Here is a 20,103-nt window from a genome sequence, read left to right as displayed (position 1 = left end):
CACTGCAAACCCCTCTGTGGATTGGAGGCCTGGGGGTGGACTGGAAGCAGCTTTCAGACAGTTTCAGCTGATGCAGAACTGGTGCTGTTGGGTGTTTATTCCCCTCCAGGCTGCGTGGGCAGCACAAGCCCTGCTTTAGTTGCAAGTACCAGACCAAACCACCTGGGGAGGCTCGTGGGGCTTCCCAAGCCAGGAAAAATGCTGCCATCCAGGGCAGGAGGAGGAACCTTCCCTTCACCCTGACTAGCCATGTCCAGTTTGTTAATTTTTGTTTTCCTGCCCAGTTTCTTCTGCTGCTCTGCAACAATAAAAGGCAGGAGAAGGAAATAAAGATAATCCTCCCTGCTAGCTTGTTCAGGCATCTGCAGGAGTCACTTTGGGCTGGTAGCTGAGTCTGAATTGGTGAATTGACCAGTTCTGGGTGATCTCCATGGAATCATGAAGGTTGCAAAAGATTTCTAAGATCCTCAGGTCCAATCATTAACCCAGCACTTCCAGGTCCACCACTAAACCATGTCTTTAAGTGCTACACATGTTTTGAACACTTCTATGGATGATGATTCCACCACTTGTCTGGCCAGCTGCTTCTGATGCTTGACCACCCTTTCAGTGAAGAATTTTTCCTTAATATCCATTCCAAATCTTCTCTGGCACAACTTGAAGCCGTGTCCTCTAGTCCCATGACTTCCTACTCATGACAAAAGACCAGTCCCCATGAATGCTTGGACTTCCATCCTGTCCTCACTCCCATATTTATTTCTTTCATTTTCCCAGGGCTGATCCTTCGAAGATGCATCTTAGATGAAGAAGGCATTGCTTACTGGGAGCCTCCAACGTACATCAAGTGTGTTTCTATTGATTACAGGAACATACAGATGATGGTAAGGCGGCCCCACTGCTCAGCTCAGCAGGTTTGGCATCCTCCCCAGTGATTGTCACATGGCTATAATTACAAAAAAGAAGGGGAAAAAAAAAAGGAATTTCCAGCTCTGCCTCGATTTTCTCTGTTTTTTCTGCTTACTTTGTGATGCACTCCATGGACAAGGGATGTTTCGGGGTATTTTAATATCCAGCTTGGCAGAATCTTCCAGGCCTGTCATATCACATTATCATTAAGTATCACTATGACTATATCACTTTTAAATAAGCATCTTATTTTTTGTTAATCTTATATTCATTGTTATGAAGAATTTCTGTTGGTCTCCTGTGGCCTTTAGGAGAACTGACCTCTCCTGTTCATGGTAAGGTACAGTCTGTCCTAAAATAATTCCAAATTGGTTGTAAGAAAACAAGGTTTGAGGGCAAGAATATTCTGTTGGGCTATGAACAGAAGAAACTTTGTCGTAGGACAATTTCTTTTTTGTGGGCAAAACAGAAAATTTCAGTTCTCTGTCATTTCAGAACCACTTAGAAGATAATTTAGAATCTATCACTCTTTTCTATAATTTTAAAAATATCAGAGGCTCTCTGGCCAGCAAAGATTGTCAGATTCATCTCATCTGCACTCTGAATTGTGAGGGAGGTCAAAAACCTTCCCCTGGCAATTCCTTCAGTGAGCTCATTAACTTGACTTTGACTGTCCCTCAAAGTGTTTCTCACATTTCTTTTCTGTCTCAGACCAGGGAACACCTTGCCAAAGCTCAGCGTGGGTTGATGGGAGATGGGCTGTCAGATGTGCTCCAGAACCTTGTGGAAATCTCCCAGGATGGGACCAGCTACAGTGGGGACCTGCTGTCCACCATGGACGTACTCAGGAACATGACAGAGATCTTCCGTAGGGCTTACCACAGCCCGACTTCTGGGGATGTGCAGGTGAGCCCAGCTGCATTTCCTGGAGCCCAAGGCTGGGTTAGACAGCTGCCCATGCTCAGGGCTCCAGGTTTGATTGCTGATACTGGTTGTAGTGCTGATGAAAATCAGATTATTATTTTTCCCAGCATAAATGTCTTTCTCTATTAACAAACTCTCCTCTCAAGGTGGTTCTTCCTTGGTTTGTAAACTAAGAACTTGAAAGCCAAGGTCACTCTGAACTATTTCAACCTGATAGCACTTCACTGCAGAGCCTAATTGATATGAGAACAGTATTTGGCTGGGATTTCAGGCTAATGACTTGAGATAAAATGATCCAGTGGCATTGGGCACCTGGGTCTTGATGTAGGGGAATATCATCATCATTTCTTATCCCAGGGTTTTACTTCCAGCAGCTGCAGAGCAGCTACAGGATACACCCTTGGGATGGGTCATCACTTCATGGCTTGAAACATTAAACTGATCCTGCAGGATCTGCAGAGAGTGGAAAAACTGGAGAAAAAAAATCAATAGTCTTAAATTTCCTGTCTCCTTCCTTCTGATTGCATGCTGCAAAGGTCCTACCATGGACAGCTCCTCTTGATTCATCTCTGCATCTCCTGCCTGGTCACAGGCTAAAGGGGATCCTGAGGTTTCCATAAACTGGAAACAACAGAAATAATAGAAAAAAAAATATATGAAAGGATTTATGCAATGGGAGATCATCTGGTTTTAACCAGTTCCTGACAAATATTTACCGTATCCGTCCTTAAAAATCATCAGTAATGGATACAAGACCTATTCCCAATCCAGTGCCTTAGAAGATACAGTAGTTAAAGTGAAGGCCTTGGGGAAGAAGGAAGAAGGTCTTATTAAAACCTGTTTTGCCATTAACATCCTTGGGGTCCTGTGAAATGCTCTGGAACCTTTTGGGAATGGGATTATGAGAACACTTTTGGAGATGTGTAAATCTCACATGTCCCTCCCACACCTCTGACCTTCCCAGCCTGGGCTGTCTTTTCATAACAATCTCTTCTGTTCCCTCTTCTCTCTTCTCCAGAACTTCGTCCAGATCATCAGCAACATTTTGTCAGAGGAAAACCGGGAGAAATGGGAGGAAGCTCAGCTGGTATGAACCTTCAGCACCTTCCCTGGGAATAGAGGCTTTCAGCACAGGGTTAACACACGAGGAAGGGATTTTCCAAGTGTCTACATGACCTCCTAAGAAGAGCTTAGTTCCAGGCTGAGTCACATTAAAGGAGTAACCCAGGGAGCCACAGGATCTCAGCTCTGAGCCAGACTCTCTGGATGAAGAACAGTGAAATGCTGGTGGTGTAAACCAAATTTGGGATGGATTTCAGCGATCAGACTTAGTTTGGAGTTCATAATCCTGATGTCTTTCTGTAATTCCACCCTTTTCTCTTGCCATGATAAAGAAGTGGGATCATGTGGCTTTGAGTTCCTGGATGAAATAATGCAGGAAGAAGGGATTTTCAGAGCTGGGGTCTGCTCAGCTGAGCTTCTGGGTTCAGTTTAATTTTGCTTTATGTCTCTCCTGTCAAGGTTAGGGATCCTGCTCAGTCCTGAACTCCCCATTCCTGGAAGTGTTCAAAGCCAGGCTGGGTGGGGCTTTGAGCAAGATGTGGAAAGTGTCCTTGCCCATGGCAGGAGTTTGAAATTAGATTAACTTTAAAGTCCCTTCCAACCCAGGCCATTCTAAGAGCCTATGAATAATTCTGTAGCTGAATTTTCAAGTATTAGGGGATGGTGTTGGTTTTTCTTTCTGTGTCTTATTTGGCCCTTGTCTTGTGTGCCCCATTTGAATTCTCTCTTGTGGAGTTGTGTCACACCTAGGCAACATCAGAGTCCAGTTATCTTCACACCTACCAGGGAAGTCCTCTGGGAAAAACATTTTAACATGTGCTGGCACAGTTGTTGAAAATCCAGAACATGAGACAGGGACTCAAAAACATTTCCTTCATGCAACAGCAACTCTGTCAGGAGCTGAGCAGCCCTCTTCTCCTCTCCTCTCCTCTCCTCTCCTCTCCTCTCCTCTCCTCTCCTCTCCTCTCCTCTCCTCTCCTCTCCTCTCCTCTCCTCTCCTCTCCTCTCCTCTCCTCTCCTCTCCTCTCCTCTCCTCTCCTCTCCTCTCCTCTCCTCTCCTCTCCTCTCCTCTCCTCTCCTCTCCTCTCCTCTCCTCTCCTCTCCTCTCCTCTCCTCTCCTCTCCTCTCCTCTCCTCTCCTCTCCTCTCCTCTCCTCTCCTCTCCTCTCCTCTCCTCTCCTCTCCTCTCCTCTTCTCTTCTCTTCTCTTCTCTTCTCTTCTCTTCTCTTCTCTTCTCTTCTCCCTGATACCCTGTGCTTTCCTATTGAATTTGGATGAGGGTGACACGCTCTGTCTCTGGGTGGGACAGAGAATCTGGATGTGGTCCTGGGCACTTTTTTGCTTGAGAAAATGGGTTGGGCCAGATGGACTCAGAGGCCCCTTCCAAACTGAACTGTACCCTGATTCTGTGCCCAAATACTTGGTCTCAAGCCTCCAGGTGCATGTAGGTATTTCAGCACCAAGCAGAGGAGACTGTCAAGTTGTCATGACAACATGGAAACCCTGTTGATCTCCTTAAAAACAGTTCTTTCTGTGTGGCACTTGGTTCCCAGTGGTTTTCCCTGTGCAATCTGCTCTCTGCACCTCCAGGCAGGCACAGCCCAGCACCACCATGACCTACATGGAGATTGGGAACTTCATGGGGAGAATGTTTTCCTGGGGTGTGTTTTAGTGGGAATTGAGATGACAGCCCAGCACCACGACTTTAGGGCACAGGCATCTCTGTGAACAGGATGCCAACAGGGCTTTTAGGTCTCTGTGCTCCCTCAAAGCTGCTGGACCAAAATCACACCTTGAATTTTGTGAGATCAACCAATTCGTTTAAAACAAAGCCTTTGGCTCCCAATTTGCTCACTAAAAATAAACCCAACTTCATTGCAGTCTCACATTACAATGCCCTGTGGCCCCCCAGGCAGAAAGATGTTGTTCAAGGAAAATAAAAATTAAACAACCCATAAAGGTGCTCAGAGAAGGGCTACAATGATTTTTGAAGAGCTTTCATTGACCATTATATGATAAAACTTAAAATGCAATATCCAGTGTAACCTGTATTTGGTTTGACCTTGTGATTTCAATCTGTAATGGAATATAAAAGTGTGCAGCTAAAAATAGCATCCTCACTCAGTTCTCCTCCTTCTGTGCACACCTGCTGTACTGGCAGGACTTTTTAATCTCATCCTGAGACAGTTTTAGTCTTACCAAAGTTCCTTGGATAGACAGAGAGACAGAGACACACATGGCCACCCCTGTGCTCTTTCCCCACACTCTCCATGGCTCAGCCTTTCTCCTGCCTCCTTCCCATCCTGCTTGTCCCCAGCTGTCCCAGCCCCCTCAGCATGTCTGGGTTATGGTGAGGAACTGAAAACGCTGTGAAAGTGGTGGAGAAGGAAAAGGAAGAGGAGCTGAGCTGCTTTTCTTCAGCCTCTCGTGGCATTTGCAAGGCCCCTGTGGGTAAATGTGCTTTGAGGAGAAGACAGGGAGTCAGCACAGCTTGTTCAAAGTGGATTATGTTTTATGGAATCTGGTTATTGTTTAGCAGCCCTGTCTTAAGTTGGCAAAGTACAGGTAAAGAAGAGTCACTGCCAATGTCCTTATCAATGGGGAAAAAGCAGGAAAGAAATGAGGCAGACAAACTCCAGGACAGCCCCAGGACCTGATGATTCAGAGTGAGATCCTGACAACAAAACAGGAAAGGAGAAAATCAGGTTGCCTGGGATTCACCATTAGATCACAATTGTTCTTTGGTGTGGTTGCTTTCAACAGAGGGAGTTGGAATGAGATAATCTTTAAGGTCCCTTCCAACCCACACCATTCTGCATTTCTCTGATTTTATTAAGGGAGATGGGTAGGTTATTCTCTTCTTCAGAAAATCTCCAATATTTTGTTTTGTTTAAAATCTTGCCCTCCACCCTAAGTTCTATCAGAGTGTCACATTATCATTTTTTGCCTCTTTTTCTTTTTCTTTTTCTTTTTCTTTTTCTTTTTCTTTTTCTTTGTATTTGTGTTTTTCTTTGTCTTTTTCCTCTTTTTCTCTTTTTCTTTTTCTTTTCATTTTTTATTTTTCTTCTTTTTCTTCTTTTTCTTTTTTCCTTTTCCTTTTCCTTTTCCTTTTTCCTTTTCCTTTGCATTTGCCTTTTCCATTTTCCTTTTCCCCTTTTCCTTTTTTCCTTTTCCTTTTTCCCTTTTCCTTTTTTCCCTTTTCCTTTTTCCCTTTTCCTTTTTCTTTTTCCTTTTCCTTTTTTTTTTCCCTTTTCCTTTTCCTTTTTTCCTTTTCCTTTTCCTTTTCTTCCTCTTAGGATTCCTCAGTCCTCCTTCTCCACAGCTCCATAACCATCCATTATACCCAACATATGCTCCCAGTTCACATGTGAGGGCAGAACCCTTTGCCTGCAGAGAAGCTCCTGCTGTTGTCTAGGATCTGATCTGCTCAGAATTCTCCTCTCTTTGCAGATAGGGCCAAATGCCAAGGAGCTGTTCAGGCTGGTGGAGGATTTCATTGATGTCATCGGCTTCCGCATGAAGGATTTCCGGGATTCCTACCAAGTCACAGACAACCTGGGTGAGTTCACTGGCACTCCCCACGTCAGGGAGAGACCCCAGAAGCTGTTCATTACTGTGGGGATAATAACAACAATAACCTGGGCTGTGGGGAGGGGAGGAAGGAAGGAAGGAGGGGAGGCAGCAGGTGGTGGGACATTAAAAGGTCTGGGGGGAAGAAATGGACGGGCATAAATACAGGGTGGCTTTTCTCCAAAGAAGTTGGGATTTCATGAGGAAGAAGAGATGTCCACAGAGAGATGTTCCCCAAATGGGGAACAGATGATGAACTGGGCAGAGTTAGACTCTTCCTTTTATTTTTTGAACACAAGAAGAGCCCAGCAGCCAATGGAGGCAGCGAGCAAACAGCAGGCAGTGTTTGATTGATGCTGTGTGCACAGTCACAGCGTGGAATTTGTTGCCAGAGGAGGTTGCAGAAGCCAAAAAGTACAGATGGGTTCATGATGGGATTAGAAAAGTGCACAGGAGAGAGGTCCATTGGTGGCTGTTAAAGTTGATGGTCTGGATGCAGCCAGGAGCTGAGGAAGTCCTGCTGATTGCTGGGAGGACAAACCAAGAGTTGACTTGTTCTTTCTTGCACTTCTCAGCTGCTGCTGGCCACTCCTGGACAAAAGGTGCTGCAGCAGACTCTCCTGTGCCAGATTTAATGCAGGCAGGACCTTTCAGCAAAGCACAAGCCCTGCTTGTATCTTCTTTTATGCATAGACATTTCCTCAAGAGAGCATCACTCCTGTGGCTCCCAAGATCCAGCCTCTCTGATTTCCCACTAACGCTTCCCATGTTTTCTTAAGCACATGTGGAATTTACTGAAGCTGGTTTCACTCACTGGTTTTATTTCTTGCTTCTCCCCAGTCCTTGGCATTCACAAGCTGCCTGCAAATGCAGCAACTGACATCACCTTCCCCATGAAAGGCTGGAGGGGAATGGTAGACTGGGCCAAGAACTCGGAGGACAAGGTCACTGTGTCCAAGAGCATCCTGTCTTCAGGGCTCTCAGGTAGGCAGCACAGCCAGCTCCTTTTTTTCCTTCATTTTCTAAGAGTAGTTCCTTCCATTTGCCTGGTTTTCAAATCCTCTTCCAGATCAGCTGGATTTGCTCACAAATGTTTGGACATCAAAGCAATGATTAGTTTAAATAAGGCTTTCAGATATGGCCTGACTAAGAGTTCAAACTAAACTCCTCACAAAAGTTCAGGGGCAGGTTTAGTGCCTGGGTGTGGATGACTATCTTTCCCTAAAGAAGGAAAAATTGGCAAAAAATGCTTTAGGTGCCCTCCAAGCCTGGATCCAGAGCTGATGGGGCCATCTGAGGGTGAGGAGCTGGGAATCAGCAGGTCAGGCTGAGCAGCTGATGGCTCTGAGTCTGCTGCTTGGACAAGCTTTGATAGATCTGGGCATCTGTGGCCCTTGTGTGACATTTCCTGCCCCAGAAATGAAATTCAGAGGCATTTATCACTGAGGCTCCACATCAGGGCATGGAGGTGGTGCCTCAGCCAAGCTGGCCACATCTGGAAAAACACCTGGAGGTTTCTGGGATGGTCTGATGGATGAGAGTCCCAGGAACTAATACACTCAAGGTGCTCATCTTTTGGCAGAGACAACATTTGGCAGGATTGAGCCCTGAGTTCTCAAAAGCAGGACCCTAAACTGGGCTGATTGCTGGGAGATGATGGGATTTACTTTTGCCACTCATGGCTTTGGGAGCTGCTGGCTCCCCCTTCCTTGGGACAGAGGCTGGAGACTGAGCTGTTGCTACAAAAGACCTTTGGCCTCGAGTTGTCACCACACCAGGATCTTTTGTCAAGCACTCCTTGAGTTTTGTTGTGCCTTGCAGACAGGTGAGCTCCCTGCTGGGGCTCATTGGGAGCCTTACCCCAGTTTGTTTGTGGATGCTGTGGTGCCTTCACCTTTCAAAATATTTAATCACCTGTTGGACAAATTGCTGGATCAGACCTAGACAGAACTACTAGACAGACCCAGACAGAGCTGATCCTGCTCTGAGGCTGAGGGCTGTCCCAAAAGTGTCCAGCTCCCCATGGAGCTGTTTTCTAGATTTCTTTTGGAAGCATCCTCACACAGAGCTGCTCCAGGGCCCCCAGGCTGTAGTGACTGAGCAGATAAAACATGACATCCACTCTGAGGAAACAACTTCCAATCAGTGCTCACCTCTCCATGGTTTCCTGAGCACCACCCAGGGCTCTTCTGCCTCTGTTTTATTCAATATCTTGTGCTGGTGGTAGTTTTTCAGGGGTTACTCAGTGATTCCAGCAGAAATCCACCTCTATTCATTTTGATCCTCACTTTTCTCTGGGAGCAGGAGTAGCTATCCTGAGCAAAGTGATGAAGACATGAGACCAAATCCAAACCCCCTCACTGCTGGGAGCTGACTTTGAACAGTTGATTTCCAGGGGCCAGCACTGATTTATGCAGCTGAGTGACAAAATTGCTCTGCAAGCCTGTCTGTCAGTCTCTCCCAGTTATGTGCTCAGATAGCCCAGTTTGATGATAAGAAAGATGAACATGCAGAGCTGTGCCTGTCCTGCAGGATGGAGCAGACACACTGTCAGCTCAGCCTCATACAAGACACCAGAGAAGCCCCACCTGGTGCCTTTCAGGCTTCTTCAGCCTTGCTTTCCACCCAGCCACTTTTTGTCCCCCTGAAATTCCAGCCCTGGGGCTGCCTCTGCTGCTCCTGGTTTATCAGGGGAAGTTTTGGCTTTTTGCAGCTGGGCACCGTGAGGTCGTGGAGGAGAAGGAGGTCAAGTGATGTGCCCAGAGGTCACACAGATGATTCAGAGGCTCATCTGGATCTGCTGCAGCCCCCAGAGGCAGCACATGAGTTTTGGGGTCAGAGCAGGCACAGTGGGCCCTCTTCCCTTCCCTCTGGCCTGTCAGCCTGGGCACAGCTCTTCTCTCTGATGGCCTGATAGCTGTGGATGGCTCCAGAGCCCTCGAGGTGGCTGCAAGGGACCTTTCCCCCCTGCAGATTTGTCTGCTGTGGTGCTGTCAGGGGAATTTGGGGGGTTTTTGAATGGGGGAGCACCATTTGGGAGGGGTGAGCCTTTCTGAGGGCAGAAATCTGGGATGCTGGGTCACCCCAAAGGTGCTGAGCCCTCCCTGTAGTGACAGCAGTGATGCTGGCATTGGCCATGCCCCAGCACAGTGCCGTCCACCACTGCCCACGCTCCTCCAGAGCCAAATCCTGCCCCTGGGTGTCCCTTGGGGACAGCTGCCACCCTGATTGTCTCAGTGCTGTTGTCTTCTTCCCTCTCCTCTGGTGTCCTGCAGTGTTGGACGACTCCTCTGTCTTCGTGGTTGGGACTGTGCTGTACAGGAACGTGGGCAACATCCTCTCCCTGCAGAGGTAAGGGGGCTGCCTGGGGCTGGGGGGCACTGGGAATCACCCAGGATGATCCCTCTGGCTGCAGGGACTGGTCCTCCAGGGAAAAACAGAGAGCACTGGGAGCAAGGAGACAGGTTTTGACCTGCAGTGGGAATATTTTTTGACCCCCATGTTCAGGTGGGGCCAAGCTCATGCATCACATGGTGGAGGTGCAGGAATGTTTTCCCAGGAATGTTTTCCCCAGTAATGTTTTCCCCAGCAATGTTTTCCACCAGGAATGTTTTCCACCAGGAATGTTTTCCCCAGCAATGTTTTTCCCCAAGAATGTTTTCCCAGGAATGTTTTCCACCAGGAATGTTTTCCCCCAGGAATGTTTTCCCAGGAATGTTTTCCACCAGGAATGTTTTCCACCAGGAATGTTTTCCCCCAAGAATGTTTTCCCAGGAATGTTTTCCACCAGGAATGTTTTCCACCAGGAATGTTTTCCCCAGCAATGTTTTCCCCCAAGAATGTTTTCCCAGGAATGTTTTCCACCAGGAATGTTTTCCACCAGGAATGTTTTCCCCCAAGAATGTTTTCCCAGGAATGTTTTCCACCAGGAATGTTTTCCCCAGGAATTTTATCCCCATCCACATGCAGCACCCCAGACAGGAGGGGAGCAAGCTCAAAGCTGCTGCCTCACTCTCCCCTGCCACCCTTCACCCTCCAGGAATGGAACCTCACCCTGCCCTCCTGGCCACATTTTGGCAGCCCTGGCAGACGAGGGATGCTCAGCTGCCCCGATCTTCCCGAGCTGCCAGCCACACTGAGCCCTGGAGAGCAGCATGGCTGAGGACAGGCTCAGGGAGGGAGAGGGGAGCAGAGCATGCCTGGCTGCACATGTCTGCCTCTTCTCTGCACTGCACACTGCCTGGGGCACCAAAGCTTTTGTGCTCAGCGCTCCCTTCCCGTTTCTTCGCCCTTCTCTCTTTCCCTCTCGCTCTTTTTTTTTTATTTTTTTTCTCCCCAAGACTGGTACTGAGGCAGTAAATTAAGCATCCTAAGGCACCTTCTAAATCTGTTCTGCACTGATTAGCGTGAGCCCATTTACCATAAACACCAGGGCATCTCTCCTCACCGATAATCATTTAAATACCTCCAGATTTAGCACTGGCAATGGCGGGAGAGCTCCGAGTGAGTGCAGAGAGGAATTAGCAAGTCAGCCAACTGTATTCTGTAATATCCTCCATTACAGCAGTGGGAATTAGATCAGAAGGGCAATAAACATCATTGGCTCAAATGATCCAGCGGTATTTCAGCTTCCTCTGGCCAAGCAGGGAATGAGCTCTGATAACCAGCAGCTGCGGCAGCCACAGCCTTCCCCCGGGAGAGCTGATTTAAGATGTTCCTTAATTAAAGGACAGTCCCTCTATAAAAAAATCTCGAGTCTTGAATCACCTGTGGAGAGTCAAAGGAAAAATAAAAAAAAAGATAAATTAAAGCAGCAGCAGCAGCAGCAGCTTTACTTCAGCGCTGTGCAGATGGACACAGCGTTAAAAAGGAGAATGTTGTTGAATTACCACGGAGCTGCCAACGGGTAAAAAATGTTTCTGACCACTGAGGAGAGGGTACACATAAGAAATACAGACCCAGACCCTGGATTGGACCACTCTGATTCAATGCAGAGTGATTCTTCCAAGAAGGAAAAAAAACCCAAGTAGATTTAACTCAGCAAACAGCACCAGCTGAGCTGTTCCTAATTGTCCCAATTTACCTCCCCCAAGCAGCAATTCTGTCTCTGAGTCACACATTACTCTGTCCCCCTGGAGCCAGAGAGCCCAGCAGATCTTGGCAGTTGTGACAATTGGGATGGGCTGCACACAAAACCTGATTTTCCAGGGCAGGGAGGTGAGAGAGGCGCTTGGTCCCAGCTGGACTCTGCTGCAGAGGACACACACAGAGCACAGAGCCACCAGCCTGGTTCTCCCCATGTACCAGCACTGTGCTCACAGCTCTCTGCACACCCTTGGTGGCCTCTCAGGAGCCCTCTGAGCTCCTCTGAACTCCTGCCCGAGCCCAATCTCTGCGTGTTTTGTTTTCTTCCCTGGGCTGCGCTGCGAGGTCCTTGTAGGAGAAGCGACTCATCTTCCTCCTGAAAGATTCCCCCTGACACTGAGTCCTTCTCTGCCCCCTCAAGCTGCTCAGCTGCTTAATTACCTTCTCTGCCAGCAGCCTGCCTCTCTTTTTAAGGCTGAATTTGTCTGACTTTCACTTCCAGTCACTTGGCCTTCTGGTGGGTGACTGAAAAGCCCCCCCATGTGCAAGGCACTACCAGACAAGCCTTCCAACAGAGAAATTTTGTTTGTTTTCCTGCACCTGGATCGATTTTGTGTCTCTGTTTTGAGCTCCCTTTGTTGTTTCCCACTCTCAAAGTGAAGCTGAACCAAACAGCACAGTGGAATCCAGACAAGGGGGGACAGACAGAAGTTCTTTGTTTCATCTCAGTGGAAGGGATCTTAAAGATCATCCCATTCCAACCCCCTGCCATGGGCAGGGACACCTTCCACTATCCCAGGTGGCTCCAAATCCCATCCAACCTGGCTTTGGGCACTTCCAGGGATGGGGCAGCCACAGCTTCTCTGTGCAATTTGTGCCGGGGTCTCATCACCCTCTGAGCAAAGAAATTCTTCCCAACATTTAATCCAAACCTCTCCTCTTGTAGCTTTAAACCATTCCCTCTTGTGTTATCGTTATTTACCCATGTTAAAATTTGTTCTCTGTTTTTTTTCTAAGCCTCCTTCAGCTTCTGGCTGAGCTGTGGCTTCGTGGCCACTGATCACCCTTCACGGTCTGCACACTTGCGTGTCCTAACAACTTGGCACGCTGAAAAATCAAATTCTCTTTCTGTCTGTGCTTGCTGCATCGACTCTCAGCTGCTCCTCAGCCTGCACAAGGAGGTTGTGGTGTCATCCCTGCTGCTCATGCCAATATTCAGCAGCACTGACCCAAGGCCTGACCCTCACAGACACTGCCTCTAATGAAGACATGCACTGGTGGTTGCCTTTCAGCAGATCCCATTTTTAGCTTCTTACAGCTGCCTACTCCTATTGATTTACTCCTTTACTTTTCCTCTCTAGGGTGATGGTTGGGCTTTGTCATTTCATTCTTTTTTTTCTCCTTTTTCTTGTTTAGTTTTTCCTTTTTTTAAAAAGGAAAATTTTTAAATTTTTTTTTCTTTCCCTGTTAAATTAATGTTGCTGTTCCCTCTAGTGTTGGTGGAACAGTAGCATTTTGAACATCCACTTACACATCCATGGACAATTCAAAATATTTTTTTTCCTCTTGCTTTTTTTTTAAACTCTATTTTTTTAGCTGCTGTTAAGCAAGCGCAAATCTTTCCCAACTAATTCTTTTTTAAAAAGAAATACAAAATCCAGAGAGAAAAGCAAAAGATTTTAGCAGTACCTGCAGATTTGGTGAAGATTTGGATAAGGAAGGATTTCCTTTGTCCATGGATGCCACAGGGGCTTGGAGCAGCCTGATCTGGATCTACCACTCCACTACCAATTCCTTCATGGCAGCACTTTCAGCTGCTGCTTGTGAGGACCTTCTGTTTATTTAAACACCAGAAAAATGAGGAAACTCTGTGTATTTACACGTTCAGTGTCCAGGGAAGTGCCTGCAAAAAGTTTGGCTTTCCAGGAATGGGAGATACCTCCTCACTTTCTGCCCCTCCCAAGAGCCAAATCTCCCAGGGCTGCCAGATTTATTGCAATATTTGTCTGGGCACAGACATTTAGACATCTACATGAAAGGTTTGGCCTTTTTCCATTTGCTTTTGGTGCTCTGGGAATGCAGATACACAGCAGTGCCTCCAGCCAGGATCGTGTGCTGCCCCATGGATAAGCAATGATGTCTCAGCCTCACTGCAGTGCAGGCTAAGCCAGCCTTGGAGAGGCAAAACAGAATTTTTTTTTTTTTGAAAACACATGAAATTATGGAATACTCTGTGTTGGAAGGGACCTGCAAGGGTCACTGTAGTCCAAATGAGCTCTGTTTCCTCGTGGCAGGGACAGAAAATGAGCCCAGGAATATTTTATTTCTGGGATATATATACAGGCTCTAAGTCCAGTTGTTTTAGGGGTTGATAAGGTTCATAAAAATGGTTTGATTTTGGAGGAACACATGTGGATTGGCTGTGAGGGGAGCCCAGAGGATAGGGCCCAGCAGCAGCAAATATCTTTGGGAGTATTTTATAATAATGGTGTCAACCCCTTCTGCACTGTGCACACTAAACCACCAGGCATTCCCTGCTCCACAAAAATCCCTCTAAAGCCTCTCTTTGCCCTCTCCTCCCAGGAACAGCACCGTTCTGAACTCCAAAGTCATCTCTGTGACTGTGAAGCCATTGCCTCGGTCCCTCCTCACCCCTCTGGAAATCGAATTCTCCCACCTGTACAACGTAAGTGGTTCCTGGGAACCTGCCCCATCCCAGGGCTGTGTTTGCTTCTGCAGGGCAGGAGTGTGGTTTTGATGGGCTCCTGACATCTTTTTGCTGGTGCAGGGCCCTTCAATCTTCCCTATTAAAAAAAAAAAACCAACTTCATTTCCAGAGCAGCAGGAGGATGCTGCAGGCACAGGGAACATGGCCATGCTCGTCCCCAGCTCACACCATTTCATTGTGGGCATCATCACAGGGGAATATCTGTGCATTATTAGAATATCATTAATATTAGAACATCATTAGAATAACTTGATGTAACAATGGTCTTCCTTGAGGAGGGAAAGGCAGGGGGAAAGGCTGTTCCCATGAATTCTGGAATATCACTGTTGTCCTCAATGCTTTCCAAGGCAGGCAAAAAATTCCCTCCAGGTTCCTCTGCTCAACCCTAAGCAGATTTTATGGGATGGACATTTACATACCCCAAGGCCCATCCTTGTGGAGATTAGATGCCCTCCTGAGGCTCTACAACATGAATATTAAGATCTGTTGTGTCTTTGGACACTCCTGGAGGGATTTTCCAAAGCTATCTCAGACAGCAGGAGTCAGGAGGCTTTAAACTCACCTGACCCCCTCCTGCAGGGCCGTGGTTTTGTCCCACAAAAGCAGAGGCTGTATTTGATCCACTTTCCAGAAGGGAGCAGCAAAAGGATTCTGTGTGAGAGGAGGGATAAGGAGGAAAATCTGCAGGTTGAGTCAGGAGAGAGGCAGAGTCAAATCCCTCTGCAGTGGTGGTGATGCAGAGCAAACCAAGGCACGTTTTATTCTGGATTTTCAATCCCAGGGTGGCAAGAGCCATTGCAAGGATCTGAGGCCCATGAGAGCTCATCTGGTGTCTCCCAGACATCCTTAGAGCAGTGGAAGGGGTTTTACAGGCCCCACATTCTTCATTCCAGTCCAGACACTCCACAAACAGCATGACACTGATTTGTTTCTATTTTCCCTTTCTTGTCTCCTGGCAGGGAACCACCAACCAGACCTGCATCCTGTGGGATGAAAATGATGGGTGAGTTCTGTGGGTTTCCCTTCACTCTCACAGGTCTGTTTGCTTTTTTGGGTGAAATCATCCTAATTTTAGCAGTGATGTGTCAGTTTTTGCTCTCTCTACTCTGTATTTTCCTCGCCCTGGTGGGGAGTGCATCTTCCTTCACACGTGCACTGCTTCTCTCTGAGCTGTCTATTATTAGTGCTGGTTTGGATTTTTCCACATAAAGGATGCATGAACTGGGAGCCAGGACTGTGGAGGTTTTCAGACTGAGCTCAGCAAAGCCATGCTTGGCTCTCTGCAGTGCTCACCCCAAATCATACTCACCATAAGGAAAGTAACATAAAATCAGTTGCAAATGTGGCCTGTGGAGGTGAAGCTCAGGTGATATGAACTTTATATTGTGCTGCAGTGATATAGAAAAAATTATTTTTGCCTGAGTTCCAGTGATGACTGGTGCTGTTCAGGAGGGTTTGAGTGATGTGGTTGTGGCCAGCAGGGGAAAAAAGCAATCCCAAGTTACCATGAAGAGATGGGACCATAAATCCCATATGGGGAGTAGTTGTTGAAGAAAAAAACCCACTCTGAAAGTGAGGTCTTAAATCCTGAGTGAGCTTGACAAGGATACAAAGTGTTTGATTTAATGGTGGTTTTACTTCACTGACTTTTGCATCTCAGTTTGAGCACCTACCTGGCTCCTCTTCTGCTTGCAGCCAGTTCCTCTCCTTGAGATCTCAGACATTTGGCACGTGCCCCTGCATTTATTATTATTATTTATTATCATTACCAGCAGCATCTGAAAAATGATTCCATTCTTGTCCTTTTAGGCTCCATTAAGCAGCATATGCACACAGAGGCAGGCAACATATTTACACTCAGCTCAGTTCTTGTTGGTCTGGGATTAATTTGGCATCTCTGAGTGGATCCAAAGCAGAGGTTCTCCCTGCCTGTGGAATCACACCTGTGTTGTAGCTCAGGGCAGAACTGGTCCCTCTGGCTTCTAGTGAAAATTGCTCCAGCATTAGAAGATGGTTGAGATGCAGGTGGACTAAGAAATTGATGAAAGGGGGTTTTATAATATTTTCTGAGTGCTAAAGAGTGTGTGGTCCAGCACAGAGGCTTGGATGGGTGGGCAGGCTCAGGAGCTGGCCTGCTCTGCTAAATCTGTTGTTTCTCCATGCTGGAATGGAATTAAAGCACTTGTACAACAACCCAATTTTTGGCAAGTAAGGGCAGGAGTTGGAACCATTGCCCCTATTGCTTCTGGCTTTCCAAAAGCAGAGAGAGGGCTGTGTCCAGGAGCATAGAGATGTTTCCCTGCCATGCTCAGACCTGGATTTAATTAGCTGCAGCCTGAGCATGAAAAGAGGACAATCCATGGATGTGGCTGAGGGACAGGGATGCCATTCAGGGTGGGTGCAGGAATCTGTCAGGGAAGGTTTGCCCAGAGCTGAGCATGGATTGAGAGGTTTGGATGGCATTTCTGAACTGGAGGCAGAGCAGTGCCCAGTTCAGCATCCTAGAGAATGGTTTGGGTTGGAAGGGATCCTGAATTTCATCTCATTCCAACCCCCTGGACCAGGTCACTCCCTGCCCTGGGAGCTCTGGCTGCTCCACACTCTTCCTCCAAGGCTCAGCAGCTTTTTGGGCTGCCTGTTGTCACTCTGGGAGTGCAAGATGCTGGGATCCCTTTCAGTCTTTCATCCCTGCGTCCTCATGGCACCAAAGAATGGGAGATAAGAGCTGAGCAGGAACTTTCTTGGCACCAATACCAGGCTCAGTTTTCAGAGATTGACTCCAACCCCCCAGCAGACTGGTTGTGCAAATGTCACTGCTAAACCTCCACTCTCCCCATGTTTTGGGATTTTGGGGGGTGTGTGTGCACACCTGCAAGTGTTTGCAACCAACATTTGCAATTTCAAGCAGCTGAAAAGCCCCAGATCCTGATGTCAGCAGATTTTTGCTCAGACTATGTTCCAAAACTTAGAGCTGATCTAGTGAGCTCTGGTGAGAGGAGCTGCCAAGCTGTTTGTGCAATATTTTAAAAGCTGATTTGCACAACATTTTAAAGCTGATTTGCTACCTCTGCTGCCTCCTGGGCAAGTCTAATGAAAGGCAAATTATACAAACCCTGTTCCCCAGTCCTGACTGCTCACCTCAAACTTGAACAGTGCTCTGAAGCTGCCAAAGGGTTTGAATCACAATTTTGGGCAATTGTTTCCTGCTTGGAACAGGAACTTTTAGGCTGCACCCTGGACTTGTTGCCTGATATGTGGTAGAGGTCCTGGTTGGTGGCTGTGCCAGGAAACCTCGTGGTTCAGCCACTCTTTTGTGGTTCCCCTCTCTGCTCCCATCTTCTTCTTGCCACCTCTCCCTGTGAACTGGAGGTTTTTCCCACCCATCAGTCTCATAAGGTGGTTGTGCCAATGGGTGAAACTAAGGATGTCCCATCCCTGGAAGTGTTCAGGATCAGGTTGGATGGGGCTTTGAACAAGCTGGTCTAGGGGAAAGTGTCCCTGTCCATGTCCAGGGCTGGAATTAAATGTTCTTGGAGGTCCCTTCCAAGCTGAACCATCCTGCCATTCTGTGACATTCCATTTCCCAGTTCTGACCAATTTCATGGATTTAAAGCTTCATTTCCCTGCCTGCCCTCCTCCCTGCTGCATTCCCTGTGCAGCTCAAGCCAGCCTGTTGTGGTGTTGCTTTCTCAGAAGATGCTGAGACCCCCTCAGGATTCCTCTTTTGCCACTCTCCATATTCCTGCTCCAAGGATGGGTGTCCAGGTGGAGCTTCCCCACTCACAGTCACCCACCTGAAGTTCAGATCTTGGTCACCCAAATTCCACCTGATTCCACTGACCCAGCCTCTGGATTTAACCCCTTGCCTCCTGTGACTGAACAGGTACAGAGGCTGGAAACCTGGAGCAATCCTCCCATGAGAGCTCCTGCCTGTTCCTGCAGCTGCCTGAGCATTCCAATCCCATCCAGAGCATGCCAAAACCCTTTAAAGGCCACTTAAAATCCATGGGCCATGAAGAGTTGGACTGTAAAATTGCAATTAGAACCAGACAATTATCTGGTGACCATGTGCTCCCTCAAAGATGGAGCTGTTGAACAGAGCACTGGAAATAAAAAAGGGGAAGAACCCTTGAGTGTTCATTCATTTGCATTTAGATGGATATTAAGCTTGTACTATTAACAATGGATTTTTGATTTATTAATCCCAGCCCCTCTGAGTGACTGTGAGATTCGTGGGTGGCACCTCTGCCTCTCTTTTCTCTTCCCCTTGCCTCCAACTCTTCATGTCATGAAATAACAGGGGAGAAGATCAGGGACTAATTTCTGTTGTGTTGGGTGCTGCAAGTGTGATTAATGAGCTTAGCATGGGCTGGGTAAATTGAAAGTTGAAATCAGAGAATGATTTGGGATTCTCTGGCTCTCCTCCAAGGGTATTCATCTGGAGTAATTATTGGCTGCTTAGCCCTGATGAAGTGAAAACTCAGGCAGGATCTGGTCTCCTGCTCCTCTTTCTCCTGCTGGGACAGGAGAGGAGTTGATAAATTCTGCCATGGATGTGTGTTCATGTTCTTCTGCATCACCAAAGTTTTGTTTCTCACCTGCCTTGCCCTGCACAACAGGGATTTCATGTGGCAATGGGGACAAGGAGACAGAGCCAAGGGCTGTTATTGGTGGTGGCAGCATCACTTGATGTGTCTTTACAACTCTCTGAAAGGATGTTTTAATGAGTTTGGAGTCTCTTCTCCCAGGTAACAAGTGACAGGACAAGAGGAAACAGCCTCAAGATGCACCAGTGCAGGTTTAGATTGGATATCAGGAAAAATTCTTCACTGGGAAGGCAGTCAGGCTTTGGGACAGGCTGCCCTGGGAAGTGGTGGAATCAGCACCCCTGGGAGTGTCCAAAAAATGTGTGGATGTGGCACCTGGGGATGAGGTTTAGTGGTGAACACAGAAGATGGGTGGAGAGTTGGGCTGGATGATCTTTTCCAGCCTGAACCATTCCATGGTTCTGTGGCTGCAGAGGAAGATGTGGAGCTACTTAATGTCCTGCTGCCCCATGGGGCTGATGAGTCTGGGTTCAGCCATCAAAGCTGTGTTGGGTGTTTTTAGAGCATGGCATCAGGTAAATGAGGAGCAGTGGTGTGAGAAGGAAAGGGACAAAACTATGAAGTGTGGGATGCCTGACAAGGGCATGGAGTGATGGGACAAGGGGGAATGGCTTTAAAGGGAAATGAAGTAGGTTAAGAGTGGGTATTAGGAAGAAATTATTTACTGTGAGAGTGGTATTGCAACCCTGGAGACTGGGATGAGCAGAGAAGTTGTGGATGTCCCATCCCTGGAAGTGTCCAAGGCCAGGCTGGATGGGACTTGAAGAAACCTGGGATAGTGGAAGGTGTCCCTGCCCATAGCTGGGGGTTGGAATGAGAAGATATTTTAAATCCCTTCCATCCCAAACCATCCTGTGATCCTGTGAAGGGTCTGGAGAGGCAAGATGGGATCAAGCTGCAGAGGTGAGCACTAATTGTCCCCTCCTTGGTGACAGCAGGGTCCAAGCCAGCTGAGGGCTTGCATTGTATTTTATTTATTTTATTATTGTATAATAGGAGACAAAAGCAGGCCATGGAGGTGTGAAATCCAACCCCAGGCACACAAAGAGTGAGATCCAGCAGGTTTTCACTGCCAGGGGAACGCTCATCCCACAGGGAATGCCTGGCTCCATCCAGCAACTCCTCTGCTCCTCTGTCTCATTATAAAAACTAAGCATTATAATAACCAGGCATTACAATAACTGATCTTAAGAGGCCTTTCCAAACCTTCCAAAATATTTGC

At 47.4% G+C, this 20,103-nt stretch overlaps 1 protein-coding gene across 2 annotated transcripts in view; it reads left to right on the top strand.

Moving 5' to 3' along the window:
* Positions 1–20,103, top strand: part of ADGRB1 (adhesion G protein-coupled receptor B1) — a 197,992-nt gene that overhangs the window by 65,969 nt on the left and 111,920 nt on the right. For both annotated transcript variants that reach the window (XM_056485647.1, XM_056485646.1), the window contains exons 10-17: positions 775–881; positions 1,618–1,812; positions 2,849–2,917; positions 6,342–6,450; positions 7,302–7,445; positions 9,737–9,812; positions 14,130–14,232; positions 15,234–15,277. In XM_056485647.1, coding sequence (XP_056341622.1) covers positions 775–881; positions 1,618–1,812; positions 2,849–2,917; positions 6,342–6,450; positions 7,302–7,445; positions 9,737–9,812; positions 14,130–14,232; positions 15,234–15,277 — 847 coding nt within the window. The remainder of the gene's footprint in view (positions 1–774; positions 882–1,617; positions 1,813–2,848; positions 2,918–6,341; positions 6,451–7,301; positions 7,446–9,736; positions 9,813–14,129; positions 14,233–15,233; positions 15,278–20,103) is intronic.

This window comes from Oenanthe melanoleuca, chromosome 2, assembly GCF_029582105.1.
Source record: "Oenanthe melanoleuca isolate GR-GAL-2019-014 chromosome 2, OMel1.0, whole genome shotgun sequence".
In the NCBI taxonomy this organism is placed as follows: Eukaryota; Metazoa; Chordata; class Aves; order Passeriformes; family Muscicapidae; genus Oenanthe; species Oenanthe melanoleuca.
The sequence above is the reverse complement of the archived record's forward strand: the minus strand, read 5'-3'. Positions and strand labels throughout refer to the sequence as shown.